General features: G+C 37.4%; 1 protein-coding gene across 1 annotated transcript in view; it reads right to left on the reverse strand.

Moving 5' to 3' along the window:
* LOC150104150 (uncharacterized) overlaps positions 1-13000 on the reverse strand; it is a 28250-nt gene extending 15250 nt beyond the window's left edge. The window contains exon 1 of the mRNA XM_090396409.1: positions 12689-13000. Coding sequence (XP_090252535.1) covers positions 12689-12902 — 214 coding nt within the window. The 5' untranslated portion in view covers positions 12903-13000. The remainder of the gene's footprint in view (positions 1-12688) is intronic.
* Between the last annotated feature and the right edge of the window lie 10482 nt (positions 13001-23482).

Here is a 23482-nt window from a genome sequence, read left to right on the forward strand (position 1 = left end):
GTTGGTTACAATCTGCATCAGAATATTTTAATATTTTAAAAAATTTATGAAGAGCCTAGTATGTTTTTTAATAACTGCTTCTATTGCAGCATGACGCTTACGATTTTGTGCACCTGATAACTTTTTTTTTTAATTTTTGATTCCATTTCTATTTTATACTCACAAGAAATTATTACACAACACGACACAGAGACGAAATAATAGTCCGCACTGCGCTGCTGTCAGTAGCCTACTGAGATGCGTACCATATAACTGGTTAACTAGCAACAAATGTTTTGTACGAAAATTCATTTCTGCGCATAAAAACCATTCACCGTTTCACTTTAGATAGACTGCAGTAGACACAACATTCTGCAGGCAAGTTTAGCCTGCTCTTGCTGCAAAATTGTAAACAGCCGGCTGATCAAAGAGGCGGCAATATACAATTTTTTAAAAAAATTTTTCGGTGTATCCGGCGTTATTTATTTTAATATTGATCATTCTAAGATTTTTTGTTTTAAATGATAAAAATTTTGTTTCCTAAAAATGAACTTATTAACCATGCCTCAACAGCAGCGCCCACTTCATGGCGGCGCCCGCATGCCAGCTTCCGCCAGCCCTAGGGATTGTATTCAATAGGGAGGTAAGCAACCCGATCTAATAGAAGAGCATTAAGCTTCCCTGTGTAGTCCGTTTGGTTAATACTATGGTTGCATTTCTCTTATCCAGTTTGGTGATAACTATTTCTTTATTATTCCTCATTTCCTGCAGAGCTTTATACTCCTTATACGATATGCTGGTTTTTGGTGGTCTTGGTTTTGCTTAAGGGTAAAAGCTGTATAACTGAGAGGAGACCTCCACATAGCCTTTAAAGGAATGCAGAGAAACGACCAAGCCTTCTGACCTAATGTCCAATCCTCACCTTCTCGTGGTGCACCCTGTTGGGTATCTACCTGGATACTGAACAAAAGAGGATGGGCTGGCAATTTGGGATTTAGCCAACCAAATTGTATTCTTATTGGCTTAAACCAATCTACAAAAAAATGGTACGACATGAAAAAATTTCATGCCAGCTAGGGCGTCACCCGGTTAAACAAGGCCCCAGTTGTTTTCACCAAGGAACCAGGGCGAACAACAAAAAGTCAGCTACTGGAACAAATCTGCAAGCACACCTGAACTTAATATCACTAGAGTTAAAGATCAGTACTATCAACATAAGAAGCCTGAATGGCAAAGAAATGGAGCTAGCTGAGGAATTAGATAAGTACCAGATCGACATAATAGGGGTGATTGAAACAAAAAAGACAAAAACTGGCGAGATCTTTCTGAGCAATAAATACAAAATGTTATATTCAGGCAATGACAATCAAGGAAAAGAAGGAGTAGCCATAGTATTCAACACAAAATACGAGGCGAATCTTCCTTAATATCAGGCAGTCTCAAGTAGAGTGATGTGGACAAATATCAGAATGGAGAATTGGACAATGAGATTAATTTGTGCCTATGGTCCCACAGAAGGTTCTACTAAAAGTGGAGAAATTTTTTGATGCTTTCGAGAAAGCAACTGACACAATGAAAAAGGAAAATTTGGTCCTTGTTAGGGATCTAAATAGCAGAGTAGAAAATGACTGTCAGACATACAAAAATATTTTGGGAAAATTTGGAGAAAAGAGCAAAGCTAATAATAAAGGCAAATACCTGTTGGATTTCTGCTAAGGACATGGACTAGTTATTACTAACACCATGTTCCAACATAAAAATGTGCAAAAATTAACATGGAGAGAAGAGGCAAGGAATAAGAAAAGTCTCATTGACTATGTTATTGTTGATAGTGATGTTTTCTCTCTGGTGCAGGACACCAGAGTGTACAAAGGAATTGAAATTGGAAGTGATCATTATTTAGTCTTGAGCAGGATAAAATTGAATTTCATATTGAAAAGAATAACATGTAAGAAAGTTTTTAAGCGAATAAAAGCTGAGCATCTCTCATATGTGAACTGTAGACTAAAATACACAAAGATTATTGAAAACAAAATGAAAGAGTTTGAGAACAGGAACCAAACCTTGGAGATTCAGTGGCAAGCCTTGAAGAAAACCCTGATTGATTCAGCTAGAGAGGCAAGTGGTGAGGTTGTCTGCAATGTTAGAAAAATCAGAGCTCCATGGTGGACACAAGAAGTTAAAGAGGCAGTGAAGGAAAAGAAGAAATCATATCAAAAGTTCCTGTCAAATAAATCAGTTTGTGCTCTTAGAGAATACAGAGACAAATGCAAGAATGCAAAACACTGTGTAAAATTAGCTAAACAAAAGTCATGGGAGGACTTTGGCAAGAACATAGAAAATAAATATCAAGAAGGTGGTAAGATATTCTGGAGTTGTTGAAGAAGCTTAGAAATGGAGGAAAGAGTGCTGTAAAAGGAGTTAGAGATGATAAAGGTAACATTAAAACAGGAGAAAAAAGATATCCTTGAAGTATGGAATAATTACTTCGAAAAATTGCTAAATGAAACAAGCAGTGATAGCACAGTGCTAAAAAACACTCAACATGCATACAGTCAGGAATACATATCCATACTTGAAGTAGAAAACAGCCATCAAAGGCTTGAAATGTGGAAAGGCAGCAGAAGTAGATGATATTCGACCAGAAATGCTGAAGTATGGTGGTATAAAAAGTCTTACAGTGGCTGCACTGAATAGTTCAGAAGGCGTGGACAGAGGGACGAATTCCTGATGATTGGAGTAGAGCTCTAATAGTACCCATATATAAAAATTATATATGGGTACTATTGAGAACACTCAATAGTACCCATAGGGATATTGAGAACACTCAATATCCCTATTGAGTGTTCCTGGTAAGATTTATGCCAGTGTACTTGAGAAACGGTTGAGAAGAATTTTTGAAGAAAAGCTTGGTGAAGAACAAGCTGGATTCAGGCCAAATAGAGGCTGTCAGGATCAGATCTTCACTTTACGACAAATAGTTGAGAAAGCATGGGAATATAACAAAGATCTGTATTTAAGTTTTGTCGATCTGGAAAAAAGCATGTGACAAGGTGCCAAGAGAGAAGCTATTCAATACGCTAGTCATATGGTGTCAATGGGGCATTATATCAAGCGATACTTAGTCTTTATTTGAGTTGCAAGTCAGCAGTCAGAATTGAAGAAAGTACAAGAAGATGGTTTAATGTTAAATCTGGTGTGAAACAAGGATGTACATTATCCCCTCTGTTCTTCATTATCTATATGGATCACATTATGAAGGAAAGTGGTATTAAACATGATATCAGAATTGGAGATGTTAATGTATGCTCTTTGCTTTATGTGGACGATGTTATACTTGTAAACAAATCTGCTACAAGTTCAAGATTTCCTTACTAAATTGAATAACTGTTGTAATAGATATGGTATGAAGGTCAGCAATAAAAAAAAGACAAAGACAATGAAAATAGGTAGAATCGTTGAAAATATCAACTGTTATGAATGGAGAACCTGTGGAACAAGTAAAACATTTCAGCTACTTAGGCACAATTTTTAGTGAAGATGTTAAATTAAATATGGAAACAGACAACAGAATTGACAAATCTGGTATGGTAGGAAGTCAATTGAATAAATTCATATGGAATAAGAGAGAAATTAGTCAGAACACTAAATTAGCTGTATACAAGACAGTGTTCAAACCAGTTTTAACTTATGGATCTGAGAGCTGGGTCAGAAATAAAACACTTGACCAAAGACTAGAGACTGCAGATATGAGAGTCCTGAGAAAGATTAGAGGCATGAACAGATGGCCTGAATGGCAATATCATATTAAAAACGAGGATATTAGGAAAGAACCAGTCATTGTCAGCATCCAGGCATGCGTTAGCAGAGCTAATCTCAGGTGGTATGGTCACTTAAACAGAATGGGCGAGGAAAGATTAGTAAAACAAGTGTTCTCTGCCAGGTTGGCAGGAAAACCTCTGGGTTTTCCTGCCAACCTGGCCGAGAAATTTCTATCTACCTTAGAAGATAGAAATATAAGATCTGATAATGTTGGAGTCTTGACAAGTAACAGACTGATTTAGGGGAAAATTGTGCATAGGAAGTTAGTAATGATGTAAATTTTTCATGTAGTACTATCATATCCTGTACACCCCTTGAGGGTACATGTCAGGAATTTGATGATGATTGCTTTGGAGAGGGCACAAGTTACATCCAGTTTTACACTATTGGCGATTTGATTTGGCAGGTGGCGGATTCTGTGTTCGATCTGATTCATAATATCCTCACTAGGTATTTTTCTGGGAGGAATGGCAAGTTGTGGCCATGTGAAAGCACGTTGAGTGCTTCAGGCTTCAGGGTGACTGAAGAAAGGTTGATTACGGTATTGGTAGGAAGTTTTGGATAGACAGTAGAGTTCTTTTTTAATTTTTCAATCTGTCGACCCTGTAATTTCTCAAATTCTTTGTCTGCTACGGTACATGAGACGTCATGTAAAATTGACCAAAGCTCATGATTTAAAGTGCACGAAAGCTTTTCTTTAAGTGCACGAATAGCTTTGTTAATATCTGCTAACAGAAACCACATGGCGGCAATTTGTTCCAGAAGCAAAGCGTAGCTGCTGTGGTTATAGATACGAAGAGCTTTTTGTGAAACAAAACGGTGCTTGAATTTTATGCAATTTGGAATTACCTGGATTATCCAGGCAGCATTTTAGGAAAGTCAGATGATTTAGTTGTCTTGATAACTTCAACTTCATTTTACCGTATTGGCGGCCTTCCGTGCGAGATGGAATCTCCATGGATGATGGTAATTCACGTAGACAAGCTTATACGTTGGTTATGCATTACTTCAGAAATATTTATTAAAGTGCAATTTAATTTATATTCTTATGTACATTGTCAATTGCTTAAGTGATTTAGAGATGATGTTAAAATTTTGCAGGACAATTTGAATAGAATGGCAGTCTGAACAAATGAGAATGGATGTCAGTTTAATGTGGCAAAGTGCAAGATTATGCATTTGGGGTGAAAAGATTAGTTCCATCAATGTATACAACATTGATGGACCTGCACTGCAGGAAATTGATAGAACCAAGAGATGTGAGGTGTTAGTGGATTAAATTTTAGAGAGCACATAGCAAAAGTGGCCAAAGCAGCACAGATTGCTTGGTTACTGAAGAATACTTTGAGAAGCAGAGACAAAATTATTATTCCTCTTCATGGAGTCTTGATAAGACCTCATCTCGACTACTGCATGCAGATCCTCTCACCAGGGTTTCTTGAGAATGAGGAAGAGGTGGAGAAGATCCAGAGATGAGTGACCAAGACGTAGCTGGTCTATGGAACGAACATTGCGAGAAACATTGGTTACAGAAACTGGCTGACAGGAGAAAAGGGGATGATATGATTGACATACAAATTGCTGAAGGGCTTTCACAAGATTAATTCAGAAGAAATTTTTCAGGACAGATCTGGTGGTTGGAGAACTAGGAGCCATCCTTGGAAACTGAGTAAGAGTGTAGTTAGCAAAGGTGTTAGAAATTGGTTTTTTGCTTGGAAAGTGGTGAATGAGTGGAATAGGTTGCCAGAGTCAGTTGTAGGTGCCATGACTGAATAAGTTCAAAGAAAAGGATGATAGATACTGTGCAAATGTTGGATAGTGCTTGACATGATGTTTAGGGCCTCTCTTGATGAGTCTAAGGACTCCATGAAGTAGCCGTAATAATAATAATCCACAGGAGAGTTATTTCTATATTTACGTTTGACACAACCAATTTGGTTTCATTCCACCTGCATTTCAAATTGTTTCAAAGTTTTGTCAGCTATGTGAGGAGAGTTTCTATGTTTGCTACTTCAACATCCAGTGTGGCATCTCTAGCTTGAATGACCTTGTTGCAAATATCTATGCAGCTAATATTTCGTACCACATGGCTGATATTACATTAACATACAATCAAAAGATGTCACATAATAAAAAACTCCAGGAACTTCATTTCTTGATTTGGCAGTCAAATTTAGTTCTAAGAGGTCTTCTGGTGCTAATTTAATGCCAGGCATGTTAACTGCAAAAAGGCTTTATACATTCAACATGATCTGACTATCTTATTTCAGACATAGCATGAAGAGAACAACCAATATGGTTTTGTAGCAATTCTCACTGCTTAGGACTGGAACTGAAGGTGGTACATAGTTTGAATTGTTCTGATAAAGGTTATTCTTGCCCCATTATCATAGGCTTAAACTCTACAATCACTATGAGGAGGAGCATGTTCCTTCAATGTATCAGTTATCAACTGAGCAATTTCTTCACCTCTTTCATTGCTACAATCTGCAAACTTGAGAAATTTTTCTTAAATCTCACATGTGTTTCTTTTAAAAGTATGTATGTATCTCAAAAAAAAAAGTGTTTGTTCAATATGGTAATAATCTGGTGTGGAATCTACTATTACTGCAAAGTACTTTGCAGATTTCCTCTCAAGCAAAATGTGTTTCACATGATTCAAACATTCTGCAATAAATTCATTTTGTGAGTCAGGGGACAGATAATGAACTGGAAGCAGCTCACTCCTTTTCTGTGACTCCTCTACACTGTTCCTGAAGGATAGGGGTCCCACCCTGGAGATCAGTTCAATATCCTAAAAGGTTTCCACTGTCTGAATCATCAATTCAATGTGATGAACCAGTAAATGTTAGACCATGTTCTCCCAAGAAGAGTACAACATCAATGATGTGTTTTAAAAGGTTGTACCATTTCACAGCTTCAGTTCTTATAGATGATTTTAAGATGATGTCAACTCCTGTCCTAGACATCAGGTGCCTTTCTAGTTCTCACCAAGCTAGGTAACATTTTCTGTGACTAACATTATCTGTGGCTTTTCATGCTTTGGAATCCTGAAGGAAAATTTCTGCTACTTCCCAATAGAATCCAAGCCTTCAGCAGATACCAGTGCAGAATTAGAAGCAGAAGTGCTAGTCTTGACTGTCTTGTGCCAAAATAACACTGGACAACATACAGTTTGCCTCTGAAATGAAAATAACAATTCTTTACTCATTTTGATATGCTGTGTATGAAAATGACAATAAAATCTGTCGAATGGCTCTTGTTTAGGAGAGACTAATTTCGCTGCCTACATAAATATCATTTAGCAATGCTGTATTTCAGTCTCCAGATTGCAACATATTGCATCAGCTAATAATATAATGATATACAATACCCCCAGGAGCTACTGCATCATTGGCTGATGCAATGCAGTTGAGTCATGACATTGCTGTTGTAAGATGATGAAATCATTAGTATAAAGTGAAGTCTCGAAGGATAAGCAAGTGCTTGTGCAACTTTATGGTAACATTCCCATTTACTTCTGCATAAGTACTCCTTGCAGTGTAAATCCAGCCTGTAAATGATGCCTTGTACTAGACAGTGCAAATAACTTTTGTTACATTTGTGGGGAAGTGATGTTTGCAAGCCAGAAAAAGGCCATCACTCTGTTAGTGAAAGAGGCATATCAGCTTTATTTGGGATGTAAGATCTGAGACCATAAAAAGGCCTGGGCCCACACAAATATACTACAGTGCGTGCTAGAAATCTTCCAAAATGACTGAAAGGCAGTAAAGTGTTGATAATGTTTGCTGTTCCTATGGTTTGGAGGGGGCCAAGCAATCATGCATATGATTGCTACTTCTGCATGGTACCACCTGTTTCAGGAGGTATCAGAGGAAAAAGAAGTGGACCACAGCATACCCAAATATACCATCTGACTAGTTCTGCACAGCAAAGGACTTCCTGTTTCCAAACCTCAAAGAATTTTCCATTGATTCAGAGGACGATGAGGATGGAGGTGAACCGATGTCAGGTCTCCTGAGCCTCCAGCATCTAATGATGATGGTCACAGTACATCATCTGTGCCACATGTTCTCACACAAGAACTGAACGATCTTGTTCGCAATCTGGAGCTGTCCAAGGTCAAAGTGGAGTTACTGGGATCAAGACTTCTACAATGGAATCTTCTCGAGGAAAATGTTTCGTCATGAGCAAACTGCTCATGACGAGTTGTTTCACACTCGTCACGAGCAGTTTGCACCTTACTTCCAAAAGGAAGGTGCCCTTGTGTTCTGCTATGATGTAGATCGCCTTCGAATCAAATGTGACCTGCACAAATGGCAACTATTCATAGACTCGTTGAAATGGAGTCTCAATGCACTGTTGCTGCATAATGGAAACCAGTTTCCACCCGTCCCAGTCAGACATGCTGTCTACATGAAAGAAACTTACAACAACCCAAAACAGCTGTTGGACTGCCTTCAATACAGCAAGTACGGCTAGCATCTCTGTGGCGACTCGAAGGCAGTGTGTGCTGATGGGTCTGCAGCTGGGATATACGAAGTACTGTTGTTTTTTCTGTGAATGAGACAGCCATGCAAGGATTTTGCATTATGCGAAGAGAGACTGGCCTGCGAGCAAATCTCTGAAGGACAGAGAGAAGGATGTGCAACAGCCAGCACTGGCAGAAACATGCAAAATTCTGCTACTGCCCCTACACAACTCAGTCTGGTAAAATCTTTATAAAAGCCATGGACTGAACTGGATCAGCTTAGTACCTGACTGACAAATTTCCTCTTAGCAAAGCATATATTAAAGACAAGAGTTTTTGTGGATCCTCAGATCTGAGAGCTGTTCGACAACCTGCTACAGGGTGATGAGAAAAAAGCTTGGGATGCATTTTGTCTGGTATCAACTAACTTCCTCGGAAATGTCAGGGCAGAAAACTACAAGGAACTGTTTGAGCACTTGTCTCTGTATCACAGTGATGAAGGTTGGTGGAGTAGTGAGACGAAGAGTTGTAGAGTGCCCTCCCTCGATGAGTCTTTGGACTCCCTGGAGGTGTAATATAATAATTTACCCCAACGCTTTTCGATTTTTCTATATCACCATGGCAACCACTTCAGTATTATTTTATGGAATTCTATAATATAACCAAGTGGAAAAACTTTGAACATCCATCTCTAATCCAGAGTGTTTTAGTATTAAGGTGTGACATCTTTTGTCTACTTGTATATGAAAATATGACTTTGCATCATTTCAACCTTGGTATCACTTTTGGGTCTGGCTTCCACTGATGAAACCTCAATAAAGGGCAAAAATAGTCTGGATAGTGGCCCTCTTCATAATGCATAGCATTATATCTCTGTAAGGATATGTGCTTTGCATTATGAGATACTAAGACAAGTGATGTGAAGTCATTAGCTTCTATATACGAGTTGCCCAGTCATGAGGTTACTTCACATGCAAACTTTGCTTACACTTGGACCAAGGCTGTAATTTCTTGACATCTTTAATTTATACTATAACCAAGTGGAAAAACTTTCAACATTTATGCCACCTGTTACCACTACTACTAAATATGTAATTGTCATTTTTTCATTTTTCAGATATAAAAGTATAAATTATAAATCATCTTCCCAAAATGTATTCTCACAAATCAGGATCCAGAAAAGAAAAGACTTGAAAGTATGAGAGGAAAATGAAAAAAAAAAAAAAAGGGGACCACTCTTTCAATTTGGATTAAGTGTGGCTTCAAAAATTTTTTCATTTAACTCATCTATAGAAACTGTTGTAAACCTCATCCCCAGACAACTTGGCTTCAATATGTCCATAAAAATACACTTGCTCAATTCCCACTTGGATTTCTTCCCTGACAACTGCAGCATGTTTGGTGATGAGCACAGTGAAAGTTTCCATTAGGGAATTGCAATGATGGAGAAATGATACCAGATAAAGTGGCCCACTTCCATGTTGGCTAACTACATAGGATGCCTGCTTGAGATGATCCTGAGCAGCTATACAAGCGACAGCCAAAAACTATGTAGAAGCAGACATTTACCAGTATATGTGATAAGTATATATTACTCTATTATATAAGAAACTATTGCGAATATCTCACAAATTGCAGCCAATTTTGCATTTTCAATAAAAAATGACTTATTAATCTGGGGTCGTGACTTTTGTAAAATTTTGCTGTCCAGTGTAATCGACATGGAAAAGCAATATAAAGCTACTAAGTCTGTGTCTTACATGTAGTTCTCCATTAGTGCTTTGAAATTCCAGTATGTTTTCTGGGAAAACTTGAGTGCAGGTGTTTTCTGGGAAGGTTTTAGGCAGAGGGATGTATCCATTTGTAACATACTTTTCTATTTCCTTTTAAGATGGAAATTTGGTTGTGATATATCCAATGTTAATAATGGAACACGTATAGACCACCGTAACAACTTTTATTAAATAAAAGGTACAAATATTGCGTACTGAAAGTAACCATACATCCTCAGTGTAGAACAAACAGTTAAAGGAATGGAATACAAAGTACAGAACAGTCAGTGGATCACCAAATAAAATTGTTGTCGCATGCCAGAAAATTAATTAGTAAAATATTATTAAATAATTCTTTAAAGATAATTATTTCATTGATGGTTGCATAAAATAAGAGTCTATTATAATATTGATGTTCCTTCATTCTTTTTTCCACAGAATGGCCTGTTTGTTCAAAATATGACAAACTGCATTCACATGGTATCTGGTAAACACCAGCCAATGATAGAGGTGACAGTTTGTCTTTTGTAGATGGCAACATATGAGAAATTTTGTTGATAGGAAAATATGCGGGAATAAGATGATACTTCTTCAAAATTCTGCCTATAGGTTCTGAGATGCCTGAAATGTAAGGAATTGTCAGGCATCTCAGAACCTATAGGCAGAATTTTGAAGAAATATCATCTTATTCCCGCATATTTTCCTATCAACAAAATTTCTCACATGTTGCCATCTACAAAAGACAAACTGTCACCTCTATCATTGGCTGGTGTTTATCAGATACCACGTGAATGCAGTTTGTCATATTTTGGACAAACAGGCCTTTCTGTAGAAAAAAGAATGAAGGAACATCAATATTATATCGAATACATGAAACCTCATAAGTCTGGTCTAGCACAACATAGTATTGACACTAATCATAATATCCAGTGGGATAAAGTTTGTCTTCTCCACAGATGCAGGTTTAAATATGAACACCTTTTTAAAGAAAGTTGCAAAGCCCTCTTACATCAGCTGAATTTAAATCGAAATGACTGTCTTTCTCTCCCAAAAGTTTGGTAGACTTATTTTATGCAACCATCAATGAAATAATTATCTTTAAAGAATTATTTAATAATATTTTAGTAATTAATTTTCTGGCATGAGGCAACAATTTTATTTGGTGATCCACCAACTGTTCTGTACTTTGTATTCCATTCCTTTAACTGTTTGTTCTACATTGAGGATGTACTGTTACTTTTGGTATGAAATATTTGTACCTTTATTTAATTAAAGTTATTACTGTGGTCTATACGTGTTCCATTATTAATTTATTATGCCACAGGTACCTCTAAAGATTATACTTCCAATGTGAAGACCTACATTATGATTACTCCTATCATCTTCCAAATTCACTTCCACATGCTTGTAGTTTCTTTCTGTTTCCTATTTTCATTTCCTGCTCCTTCATCAAAATATTATACATGATCACCCAAATCAACTTCTGCTTGTCTGGGGATGAGGTTTACAACAGTTTCTATAGATGAGTTAAATGAAAAAATTTTTGAAGCCACACTTAATCCAAATTGAAAGAGTGGTCCCCTTTTTTTTTTTTTTTCATTTTCCTCTCATACTTTCAAGTCTTTTCTTTTCTGGATCCTGATTTGTGAGAATACATTTTGGGAAGATGATTTATAATTTATACTTTTATATCTGAAAAATGAAAAAATGACAATTACATATTTAGTAGTAGTGGTAACAGGTGGCATAAATGTTGAAAGTTTTTCCACTTGGTTATAGTATAAATTAAAGATGTCAAGAAATTACAGCCTTGGTCCAAGTGTAAGCAAAGTTTGCATGTGAAGTAACCTCATGACTGGGAAACTCGTATATAGAAGCTAATGACTTCACATCACTTGTCTTAGTATCTCATAATGCAAAGCACATATCCTTACAGAGATATAATGCTATGCATTATGAAGAGGGCCACTATCCAGACTATTTTTGCCCTTTATTGAGGTTTCATCAGTGGAAGCCAGACCCAAAAGTGATACCAAGGTTGAAATGATGCAAAGTCATATTTTCATATACAAGTAGACAAAAGATGTCACACCTTAATACTAAAACACTCTGGATTAGAGATGGATGTTCAAAGTTTTTCCACTTGGTTATATTATAGAATTCCATAAAATAATACTGAAGTGGTTGCCATGGTGATATAGAAAAATCGAAAAGCGTTGGGGTAAATTATTATATTACACCTCCAGGGAGTCCAAAGACTCATCGAGGGAGGGCACTCTACAACTCTTCGTCTCACTACTCCACCAACCTTCATCACCTAACCCCAACGCCGACTACCACTTTCACAGACAATCACAAACATCCATGCCACGGCGGGATTCGAACCCGCAGCCTTTTGGCTGGAGAGCAGATACACTAACCACTCGGCCAACCAGGCCGGCAATATGATCCCACTTATCCATTTAAATGTTAAATCACACTGATGTTATGATGGAAGTAAATATTATTCATTATACTTCAACATTTCCCAACACTACATAATATTATCGATCATAATTTCTATGAATTACGATTTTTAGTGTTCGTGTTAACAAAAAAAGTTGCAAAAGTTTAAAGCAATGCCGACAAATAAGATTCCATTTACCTTGACGATAGCCATATGGTGATACAAAAGTCATATTGTTGCCTATAATATTGTCATTAATGTAATTTAATAATTTTTGACACTCCAAAGCTTGAGCTCCATCAGCATTGACCTTACGATTAAAATGCTTGGTTGTATATTCATCTGGTATTTCATAAAATTTTCGATCGCCATGGATTTTACTTGACTTTGAACTGTTCACATTTGACATCATTCTGTACAGACTTCGTAATGCAGATATTTCTTTATTGCAACAGAACAATCGCAAAACGTTGAAATAATAAGATAAATAAGTGAATCGCACTGGAGAATAAAAATATCTCATGTCCCATTGGAACCTTAAACAACAAACATAACCACATGTATCACACATCAACAACGCCACCTAACAAGTACGGGTATATAAGAAACAAAAAAAAAAAAATCACATTTGACGTCAGTAAACGTAGTACAGTTGCTCCCGTACCTAACCCGGTTTTGGGAGTGAAATCCTCTGCTAGAAGAAGTGGCAGTGGTCGCAGGTGCGGATACGCTAACCACTCGGCCAACCTAACCAGATATATGCAGGAAAAGGTGTTAATTAAAAATACTAAAATTCATTTTTCCCCTTCTTATCTAAAATGTTATGGCATATGTAACTACTAAAGCGACTGTTTATGATTTGCGAATAGAAAGAGAAGTGGGGAGATATAATAAAGAAAATTTGATAGAAAAAAATATGATGGGGATAGCATGCATCAGCAAATAAGCTCAAGGAGTGGAGGGGGAGGGGTAATTATTATGGGGGTTTTCAATCTATGCGAAAACAGACTGGAGGGAGGTGAGACTTATGGGAAGGAAATTAAATTTATGCAGTTAATAAGGAATAATTACCTGAGCTAGGATGTTGTGATGGGATACACTAGGGATTTGAGAGTGATAGATCTAGTAATTGCACCTGAAAATTTGACTAACCATGGTCAAATTCTCAGGTCTTGATCTAGGAATTGGCCAAATGAGTGGAATTTTCCGTTAAGAACGGGATATACTGTATTACAGAGCTGGTGAGTAGGACAAGCTCAGGAGATTGCTTGGACCAGAGCCATGGCATGTGAAACTGCAAGGGCTGAATGTCGATAGTGCATATGAAGTGGTAAAGGAGTGCTTGAGGAAAATAATGGCAGACTGCAGGAGAATAAATCACATGGGAGTTAAAGGGACGAACATCATCATTTAGCTGGAGCTACGAATAAAGAAAAAAATTGGGGAAGCAGTGCAAGGAGAAAGATGATTAGCAAGCACATGAGCAGTACAAAGCAAAAGCTAAAAGAATAATCAGTGTGGTAAGAAATGAAAAACAAAATATAAAAGAAAACTAGCAGTGCATTCTAAAGATAATCCCAAATAGCTCTTTCGATATGTTGTAAGTAAAAAGAAGAATGTTTATTGTAGAATGATTTTAATGAATGTCGATAGTATGGAGGTAAGTGAATCATTCGAAATAGTAGAGCTATGGCATGTGAAACTGCAAGGGCTGAATGTCGATAGTGCATATGAAGTGGTAAAGGAGTGTTTGAGGAAAATAATGGCAGACTGCATAGTGTTCACTTACTAAGTGAACATTTTGCAAGAGTATCATCCAGGTGGAGATTTTGCGATAACGAAAGAGGGCATGTGAGAATCGAGGAAAATGATATACAAATTACTTAAGGGTTTTTACTAGATTAATACAGAAGAAACTTCTGAGCAGGTCTGGTGGTGGGAGAACTGGGGTCTATCCCTGAAAACAGCGAGAGTGTAGTTAAGGGTGTTTGAACTAGATTTTTTGCTTGGAAAGTGGGGAATGAGTGGAATAGGTTGCCCGAGTCTGTTGTGAGTGCCATGACTCTGCATACATTCAAAGCAAAGTATTAATAGATAGCGCGCAAATGTTATATATTGATTGGCATGATGTTTAGGGCTTCCCTCGATGAGTTTAAGGACTCCTGGCAATAGTCCGTTATAATAATAATTTGTAAGAGAGTGTTAAAGTAAACATGAAATCGATGTGTTTTCATAGCATGAAAGAAGGAAGGAAAACAAGCATTCCCGCCGAATTCATGTTAGATTCTTCCATGAAAATATGAACGAACAGAGTGCACTGTCCGAGTAAGCAGTAAGTGTATCGGCACTACATAAATGAAAACAGCATATCACTGGCATGTAGAAACTTGGTTACATCTCACTAATGAGTCTCGGAAGGAAGCCACATAGTAATAATAAGTTTAATGTTGCCTCAATAAAGAAGGAGAGGGAAATATTATTACCTCTCCACTGAGCAGCAACATTATAAACAACTCGTAAATTACCAAATTCATACTTCATAACGCGATAGTATGCTGTTTGGAAAGAAGACAACTGGCACCATAGTTTGGAGAGCCATCATGCCGAACTTAATAAGATGTAGGACCGCCTTTCGCTGCGATGACTGCACCAATCCTGAGGGGCATACTCTCCACAAGTGTGCGATAGCGATCAATGGAAATTCTAGACCATCCTTCCTGTAGACATGTAATGAGGTCATGGACTGTTGATAAGTGAAAGGGACGGACGTCCTTTGACTCTATACGACGCTGCAATTCAACCCCACAGATGTTCAATGGGGTTAATATGACGGCTCTGTGAAGGTCAGTCAAGTTTGGTCACGTTCATGTCCACAAACCACGCAGTCACAGCAGCATTATGGCACAGTGCATTGTCTTGCTGAAAGAGCCAATAGTCAGTTTTGTAGAAACATCACAAAGTAGGAAACATTGCATTTCCTAGAATAGTCTTAGCACCACAAACAGAGATCAGGGTGTAAACCAGAAAAAACAGTATCACACCATCATACGACCATCTACGAATTTCATGGTCGGGGTTATGCACTTAGTAAGAGACATTCGTCGGGCATCTGCCACACCAACACTGGTCCATCTGCTCGGTAGAGGGTGTACTGTGATTAGTCGTTCTATAAGCTTTCCAAGCTTCCACGTCCCACTGCACACACTCTTTGCACCACTGAAGAAGACGCTGCATGTTGGTTCGAGTAATATGAGGTTTGCGTATTGCAGTCCTATCATGGAAACCCATGTTGTGAGCATCTTGCTCACAACAAAATTCGTGTTCCAGTGGATACCCTAATATCCACATTCGACGTAGTTTCCACAAAAAATTCTTTGTATAACCCTACAGTCGCGTTCGGTGAGTGTGATGGGCCGTCTACTGCGGTTAGCGCTTGCAGTTGACTCCCTGCGATTTCATCTCGGTATGGTATCCCTGAGTATTGGCCTAGGATGACCCAATTTGTCAACAATTTTCCTAACACATAAGCCTGCAACATGATATCTTATCACAACGCATCTTTCAAACTCAATCATTACTCTTTTCGCAGCCGTTTCACCCGGACACAGTTGGTGACTTGGGAGCATCATACTCCTCTAATTTATACTGGCTACAAACACATGACTCATTACATGGCACAATGCACTTGGTCCATGGGTCCATTGACCTTTTTCCAAGCAATGTATATGTAAGTTCTAATAAATGTATTGAAGGTCCGGTTATTATTTGTGATGATTAAAATCAAGTTTTCATAGAGTAAAATAAGTCTCAGTCTTAAACTAGTAAACTGGGTGTTGGAGGAAATAACAGTAGGAGGACCACATATACTGAATATATGTGGTTCTCGTTTATAGCTAAACGTATAACAAGAGATCCACCACTAATATATATACGTTATCTTGCGTATTTTCATATCTACTTATATACCCTCATTCACAAACAAATGTTCTTTTTATTTATTGCTCAACATACCAAGAAACCTTGAGGTATTGCTTACGGAAAGTAATGCTTCAAAAGAGAAGGGTCGGAAAATGTATCACAGTGTTCTGGGGAAATTGTTTAATACGCTTCACGGTTTGAGATAAGATTAGATACACAACTGTTCGCAGATGGTATCATAGAGAGAGAGAGAGAGAGAGTAATGGCAAAAAAAAAACCCTCCAAATAATGTGATTACAAAATGATTTGAATAGGATGTTGTGTGCATATGCAATAACTAGAGATTTCATTTCAATGTTGCCCAAGTGTCAAGTCAGACACTTTCCATAGGAGATGTAATTAGGTGTATTGCACTGGTAGAACTTTTCTTCAAAAGATGAAGGAGAAAGAATCTGTGGGGTTTGAAGCTGAAGCAAAACACATTACAAAATGTTATAGACGCTACTCAGAAGAATGTTGTTCTAACGTGAAGAAATGAAACATATAAAAAGGAAATGGCATTGCTACTGCATACTGCATTGGTAGAACATCTCGATTTATATGCACATATCTGGTCTTCGATACTGCTTTCATGCTTGTTCAATTTTTATCCATCAGAAGATAGAACAGAACCATTGAAAACAGTGACCAATCATGAAACCACAACTGAATACGTTCACACCAATCTTCAGTTATTAGAAGCAGGCCAGGTTGGTGGCGTGTGCGAAGTGTGCAATATACACAGGCGCCGCAGAAGAAAAGGCTCCTAAAAGATGTCAAAAATATAAGATAAGAGTTTAAACGAACAACGAATGGTACGGAATGGTACATATAATTATGAATGTATGTCGTCTTCCGTTCGGACCCCTTCAGATCTTCCCGGAAACGAACAAATAAATTCTTAAATTGTATCCTGGACCCGATTATATCACTGTAATTTTTGATTAAAATTTACGAAAATATACCTAAAATAGTTCTTCATTATTTTTTGATGTATCATAAATCAACATTTGATTAATTGTTGAGTTCCGTGTAAAAAAAAATTTGTATAAGCAGAACTAATCCGTAGGTAACATTATACTGTAAAGCTGCTTTCCATTTCCTGTTCATTTTATTCACACTTTATTCAAATAAAACTTTTTTTGGAAAGGCGCCGAAAATTAATCGCAGACACAAGAAAAATACTAGGCGCGGGCGCTGATTAGAAGTATCAATATCAGACAACCTAAACAGCAAGCCCACTACTTCAGTGAAGAAAGAACTGCATACGAATCGTTCCTACAATCGACACAAACATACAGAACGTCTACCAATGGCACCCTACATAGAACAAAATGCACAAATACCTAACCTATCACATGTCCCATAAACCGCAAAAAAGCAGCAACTTGCATAGAGGCAGTATTACAAAAGACCCAAATAAAAACAACCTTGGAAATAGTAAAATGCTACAAAACAACCTACATCTCAAGTGATCACAGCTGACGCCATCTGTGAAATCTGCAGAGGGAAAAAAAATACCTCGTCCACAGCATAACACTGCCTTAAAAACATACAACCTCGAAGAACTGAAAAAAGTATCCAATTATCAACACAATTCCCTCTATTCTGGACGGATATTTCTCTTTCAAACCTTAGAAAATTTTCTTAGTATTTTAGGATCAGCTCAGACAAAAAAAAAAAAAAAAAAAACATGCTGTGAGAACCTTTCTCTAATTTGCTTCCAAATTTGTCAGAACTTCAGTAGCACATCCCCCCTCCAAGGAAGCAGAGACCAGACTTTCTATACTGGGATTTAATCTCAATAATTAACAAAGGAGACTGCAAACTCTTTCCAATTAATTTGTAAAATTAATTCAAGCTGATGCTTACCCTGATGTTATCGGTCATAACCCAAACTTACATAACAACAAAGATCAATGCATGACAACTTACACGCAGGATCATCACCAGAAGCAAAGCCACCGCCTTTAGGGCAATCCTCTAAAAGGCATCAAAATCTATAGTCGTTAATTTTATTACATAGTTAGATCTTACATGTAGAGTTAAATTTATCTGTTATATTTTTTTAATATTGTACATACGATATTAGTTATATCATTATACACATTGTTGTAATCAACTGTGTAATGTCGTCTTCGTGTGAATCCCCTACCTATTCTCTTTGCTATGGACGTAAAAAAATATGCTCCCCAGTGCAGTTTGTATACAACACTACTATAGTTATTTGTGATCAAGACATATTCCAGTAGTACTGCATAGTTCCAGTGTCGTGAAAATGAGATATGAAATATTTGTTTTAAAAAAAAAGAAAAGGCCTGTGTAGCTCAGTGGAAGTGACGCTTGCGTCCTCCGCGCTAGGCTGCCAGAAGATAGACTGAAGTTTAAGTCAGGTCGTCGACTTCAGGCACTTTTTCTAAGACTTTCTTCAACTAGTTCCGGAGCTCCAGAATGGGAAAACGTTTTCTCTCTTTCGCAGAAACTTGAATGTTTTATTCCATAAAACTCACATTATTTCAGACAGTAAGACATCCTGTTAGCGTTAGGTACCAAGAGAAGGAAGTACGTGTTTGCCAGTCTTTTATCGGTTGGGACTTATAATTAGTAATAGTCATGGGCCAGCTATCTCTGATTGGCTACCAGTAAAGATTGAACTGATCACTCCCTCTAAAAAGCTAAACAGGGTTAAAAGATCATGCCTACTCCCTATATGGGAATAAAAGGCATGAGATGATTATTATTAATAGAGAAAGAATCCTCCTACCGCCTTTATTTCCCAACGGGTGTAGGCGAGGTCCTTTTCCCTGACTTTTTGAAAACTTAGCTACCTCCATCGTCAACAATCACAAAATAGCTGGCCCTCGATTGTGAGTAATATTAAATAGCACCTGGGGAAGACAGCAGCCAACTTCTGCCATTTTTTGGACCCTTATTGTCTGAAATATTATTTTCCAAAATCATTTGAACCATATGGTCGATTTTCTTAAGTTTGGATAGATGCGAGTTACTCTACTCAGCGACAAGAATGTGACTTAGAACGTCTTTCTTCAGACGGCCTACAGCTATGGGTGCAAATTGTTTTTGTAGTACTACACAGACCATGTTATTAGTTGTTTGCTGCTGCGTTTTTTAAATAATGAGTAATAAAATTAGAAATTAGCCAGGCAAGACTAAACCGAGTCTGCTTACACTTGTCCCAATGATGAGACCTAAGTAAAGATCGAAGCTGGTCTAGGTGGCGGCCATATCCATAATGCATTCCACTTCTGCCAAGTGCCTTTGCGATCCAGGAGGCTGACTTACTGGATCTCTGCCTGAGATTCAAAATGTGCCGTAGAAAGCTAAGATAGTAGAACTAACGTCTTCCATTTTACAGATGTCTCATGTTTGTTCACGTGGCCAGCTTCCCTGTTTTGAGGGACGAAAAATCCCCTCCATTCCAGTATGAGACCGACTAACTCACCATTTGATTCAAAACATCTGATATTCCTGAGGTCATAGACGGAATTCTATCTCGTGTCATTCCGAAAGGTTTCTGCTATACAAAATTAGCTACGGAGGCTCCCTTAATGCATTGTATTGCTACAAAAACTTCCTGCAAATTTTTCTGATCTGGGTTATTTTAATGATAGGGAGATACATATTTTACCACTTGTGTGTGGAAAATATGACTTCTGCATTGATTCAATTTGATCACCTTCCTGGATCTGTCTCCTGCTGAATACAAGTAATCTCTGGGTAATGACGCTTCCCGTGATGCGCCGCAGTAAACATGTTCGAAAGCAAAATGTGTTTTGCATTATACAAGTAGACCAGTGAAGATAATGTGCAAACTTTGTTTGCTTATGCCTAGGTAAGAATTAAAACAAGAATATAATTTCTTGTCAAGGAACCCGTGTTGCTCAGTGGAACTGGTGTTTGTACTCTGCAACACTAAACCGCCCAAAGATAGACTTAAGTTCCAGTCTAGTCGCCGGCTAGAGGAACTTTTTCTAACCCTTTTTTTCGACCGGTTCCCGAGTTAGTCGATCTCTGGTCAAATAGTGTGGGTTCTGCGGTAGAACCCACACTATTTCAGACATGAAAAATATTGTGTTAGAGCAAGCTACACGAAATGGCGGCACATGTTGAGTCCTCTCTTCATTGGGACCGCTTAAATTAGTGATAGTCTTGGGCCAGCTATCTCTGATTGACTACCACTGGAGGCTGAACTGCCCACTCAGTCTCCAAAAATTAGATACGGCTAAAATGGACTCGCCTACACCTTATGCGGGAATAAAAGGCGTTAGCTGATTTTTATTTATTTATTTTTATATATATAATTTCTTGTCAAGTATAATATACTCTATAACAAAGTGAAAAATAAAATGAATAAGACCCGAGCAAGAGAATTAAGGAGTAGATATTTCTCATGGCGAACGAGCAAAATTTGTTGCTCGTTCGCATTCAAAACAAATTTGTTCAAAATTTGTTTTGAATGCATTAACGATAAATGACAGTAAAGAGACATAAGAGAGCGAATTAATGGAATATTGAAGCATACAACAAAGTGACGCTGTCTACGTAAGATGGCGCCACCACAGAAAATGGTACATATATACTGTATATATCCGTTTAAAATTAAAAAAATTGTAAATCTCTTCTTTTTTGCTTCTTCCAAAAACTCTTTCATTCAAACTTCTCACCTTTCACTTCTCACCTCTATAGGTTATAGGTTCCACCAAAACAATTCTTTCACCTTCACTTTTTTACATTCTGATTTGCTTTCGTATTTTTTTATTCTTTCATACTTTTATTATTACTACTTTTAGCTCAATGCGATTAGACAATACGAATTATAGAGTGAAATCCACTGAGAATTAAATACTGTATATGTATACATGTGTCTTTGCAGAGAAAATCAACATTGAGTAATTTTTTGTCTCCATATACATATAATTCTTTTCTCATCTAATCGCATTGAGCTAAAAGTAGTAATAATAAAAGTATGAAAGAAAGAATAAAAAAAAATACGAAAGCAAATCAGAATGTAAAAAAGTGAAGGTGAAAGAATTGTTTTGGTGAGCCTGAGAAGTGAGAAGTATTGTATGAAAGAGTTTTTGGAAGAAGCAAAAAAAAAGAAGAGAGAGAGAGAAGGAAGGAAGGAAGGTGAAGTTTGTAAGGCTGCTGCCACGCTATGTACATAGAGGCGAATTGAGAAGGAAGGCGTTGATAACTAATGAATCAATATGCAGGTTGAGAAGAAGGATTGAACAATTGAACAATTGTACAAAACAACCAATTTATTAGGTTGGACGGACTGCACTTAAATAATTCGAAGTCAGGTGTCGAAAGAGAGCGGGATCTTTGTTCACTGAGTCAAGAAAACTAAAGAAATTAGAGCACATGCAGGCAGGTATGAGAAGGCGCTCATGAAGCAAATGACTGTAGGAATGAATTACAAAAATGCAGAATGTGGTCTCTCAGTCAACAATGTCTAACAGGATAGTCAATTCAGGATGCAAAAGGTGATTGAGGGCCTATGGGGATTACCTTGATGAACCTGTGATTTCAGTCAGGATTTCTACATGACTGCAGGTTCTAAAGAGTCCAGCTATTCCTGTCTTGAGTCTTTCTTCTCAATTTTCTACCAATGAGTCTTCCCACCTTAAGGGCAGTCTTCTAGGTTTCCCTTCTGGCATCTCTCGGAAACCAAATTGTTACTCTGTCCATCTGTTGTCTCTCATTCTGGCGAGATATCCTGCCCATCTATTTTTGCTATTGTAGATTGCTTTTATTATATCTTTAAGTCCAGACTTCCTCCTGATTTCTGTGTGTCTTATATGGTCTATTTTATTTATATTGCACATTATTCTTTCTATTGTACATTGAGTTGTTATTAAGCTTTGTTCTTCTTTTAAAGTTGTGTTCCATGTTTCACTGCCATAAGTTAATGCTGGTAGGATGTGGGGACCTGTACCGTCGACAGGGTGTAGCATAAAGGCAGCCTGCCTCACGGCGCGGCCTTAATAAGGGCGCTCATTCAGCCATATTGCAGTAAGCGCCGTCATTACCTACGCTAACAATTCCTGTTAGCGTAGCAAGTGCGGAAAGAAGTTTTTCCAAGCTTAAACTGATTAAAAATAATTTGCGAACAGCAATGACCCAGGAAAGAACGGTTGCTCTAGCAATTATATCGATAGAGGCGGACATAGCTTATAATTTAAATTTAGAACAGCTTATAAACAGTTTTATTGTGCGATATCCCCAAAGAGCAAACATTTAATTAATATTATGTAATCGTTTTGCATTAATGTTTCTTTTGTAATAAAAACAAAATAGCAATTGGAGATTTTTATATATTTTTGTCTTATAATCCATCAGTGGAGATATTTGTTTGCCTCAGGGCGCGATCTAATCTGGCGACGGTCCTGGTGGGGACTATTGAAAAGATGGGCTCTTATTTTTATGTCTATGGTTAGGTTGGTAATTGTTGATTTTATTTTGTTGAAGACCATACAAGCAGCTCTTTTTCTCCTTGCTATTTCATTTGATATATCGTTATTCATTTTTATAGACTGTCCGAGGTAGATATAGTCTTCAACGTTTTCGATGGTGTGGGATTCTAGAGTGATTGTATAATCTTTCCAATATTCGTTTTTCATCCATCTTATTTGTCCGGATGTATTTCCAATCCAATTTTTTTTTTTTTTGGCAGTTTTGGCTTATGTCATTCAGCATTAATTCTAAAAGTTTGGCTTATGTGATTAAGCATTAATTCTAAAATGTCATTCAGCATTAATTCTTTTTATCAGTTGTCGCTTATAATTAGTAATAGTCATGGGCAAGCTATCTCTGATTGGCTACCAATGGAGATTGAACTGAACACTGTCTCTAAAAAGCTAAACAGGGTTAAAAGATCATGCCTACTCCCTATATGGGAATAAAAGGCATGAATAAAAGGGGGGGGGGGGTGAGATATTAATACCACATCTTCGGAGAATAATAGACTTTAATATTCCCCCCATCAATGTTTATTTCACCTTTGATGTCAGT

This window comes from Typopeltis vanoorti, chromosome 8, assembly GCF_054136105.1.
Source record: "Typopeltis vanoorti isolate ZY-2024b chromosome 8, IOZ_Tvanoo_1.0, whole genome shotgun sequence".
Taxonomy (NCBI): domain Eukaryota; kingdom Metazoa; phylum Arthropoda; class Arachnida; order Uropygi; family Thelyphonidae; genus Typopeltis; species Typopeltis vanoorti.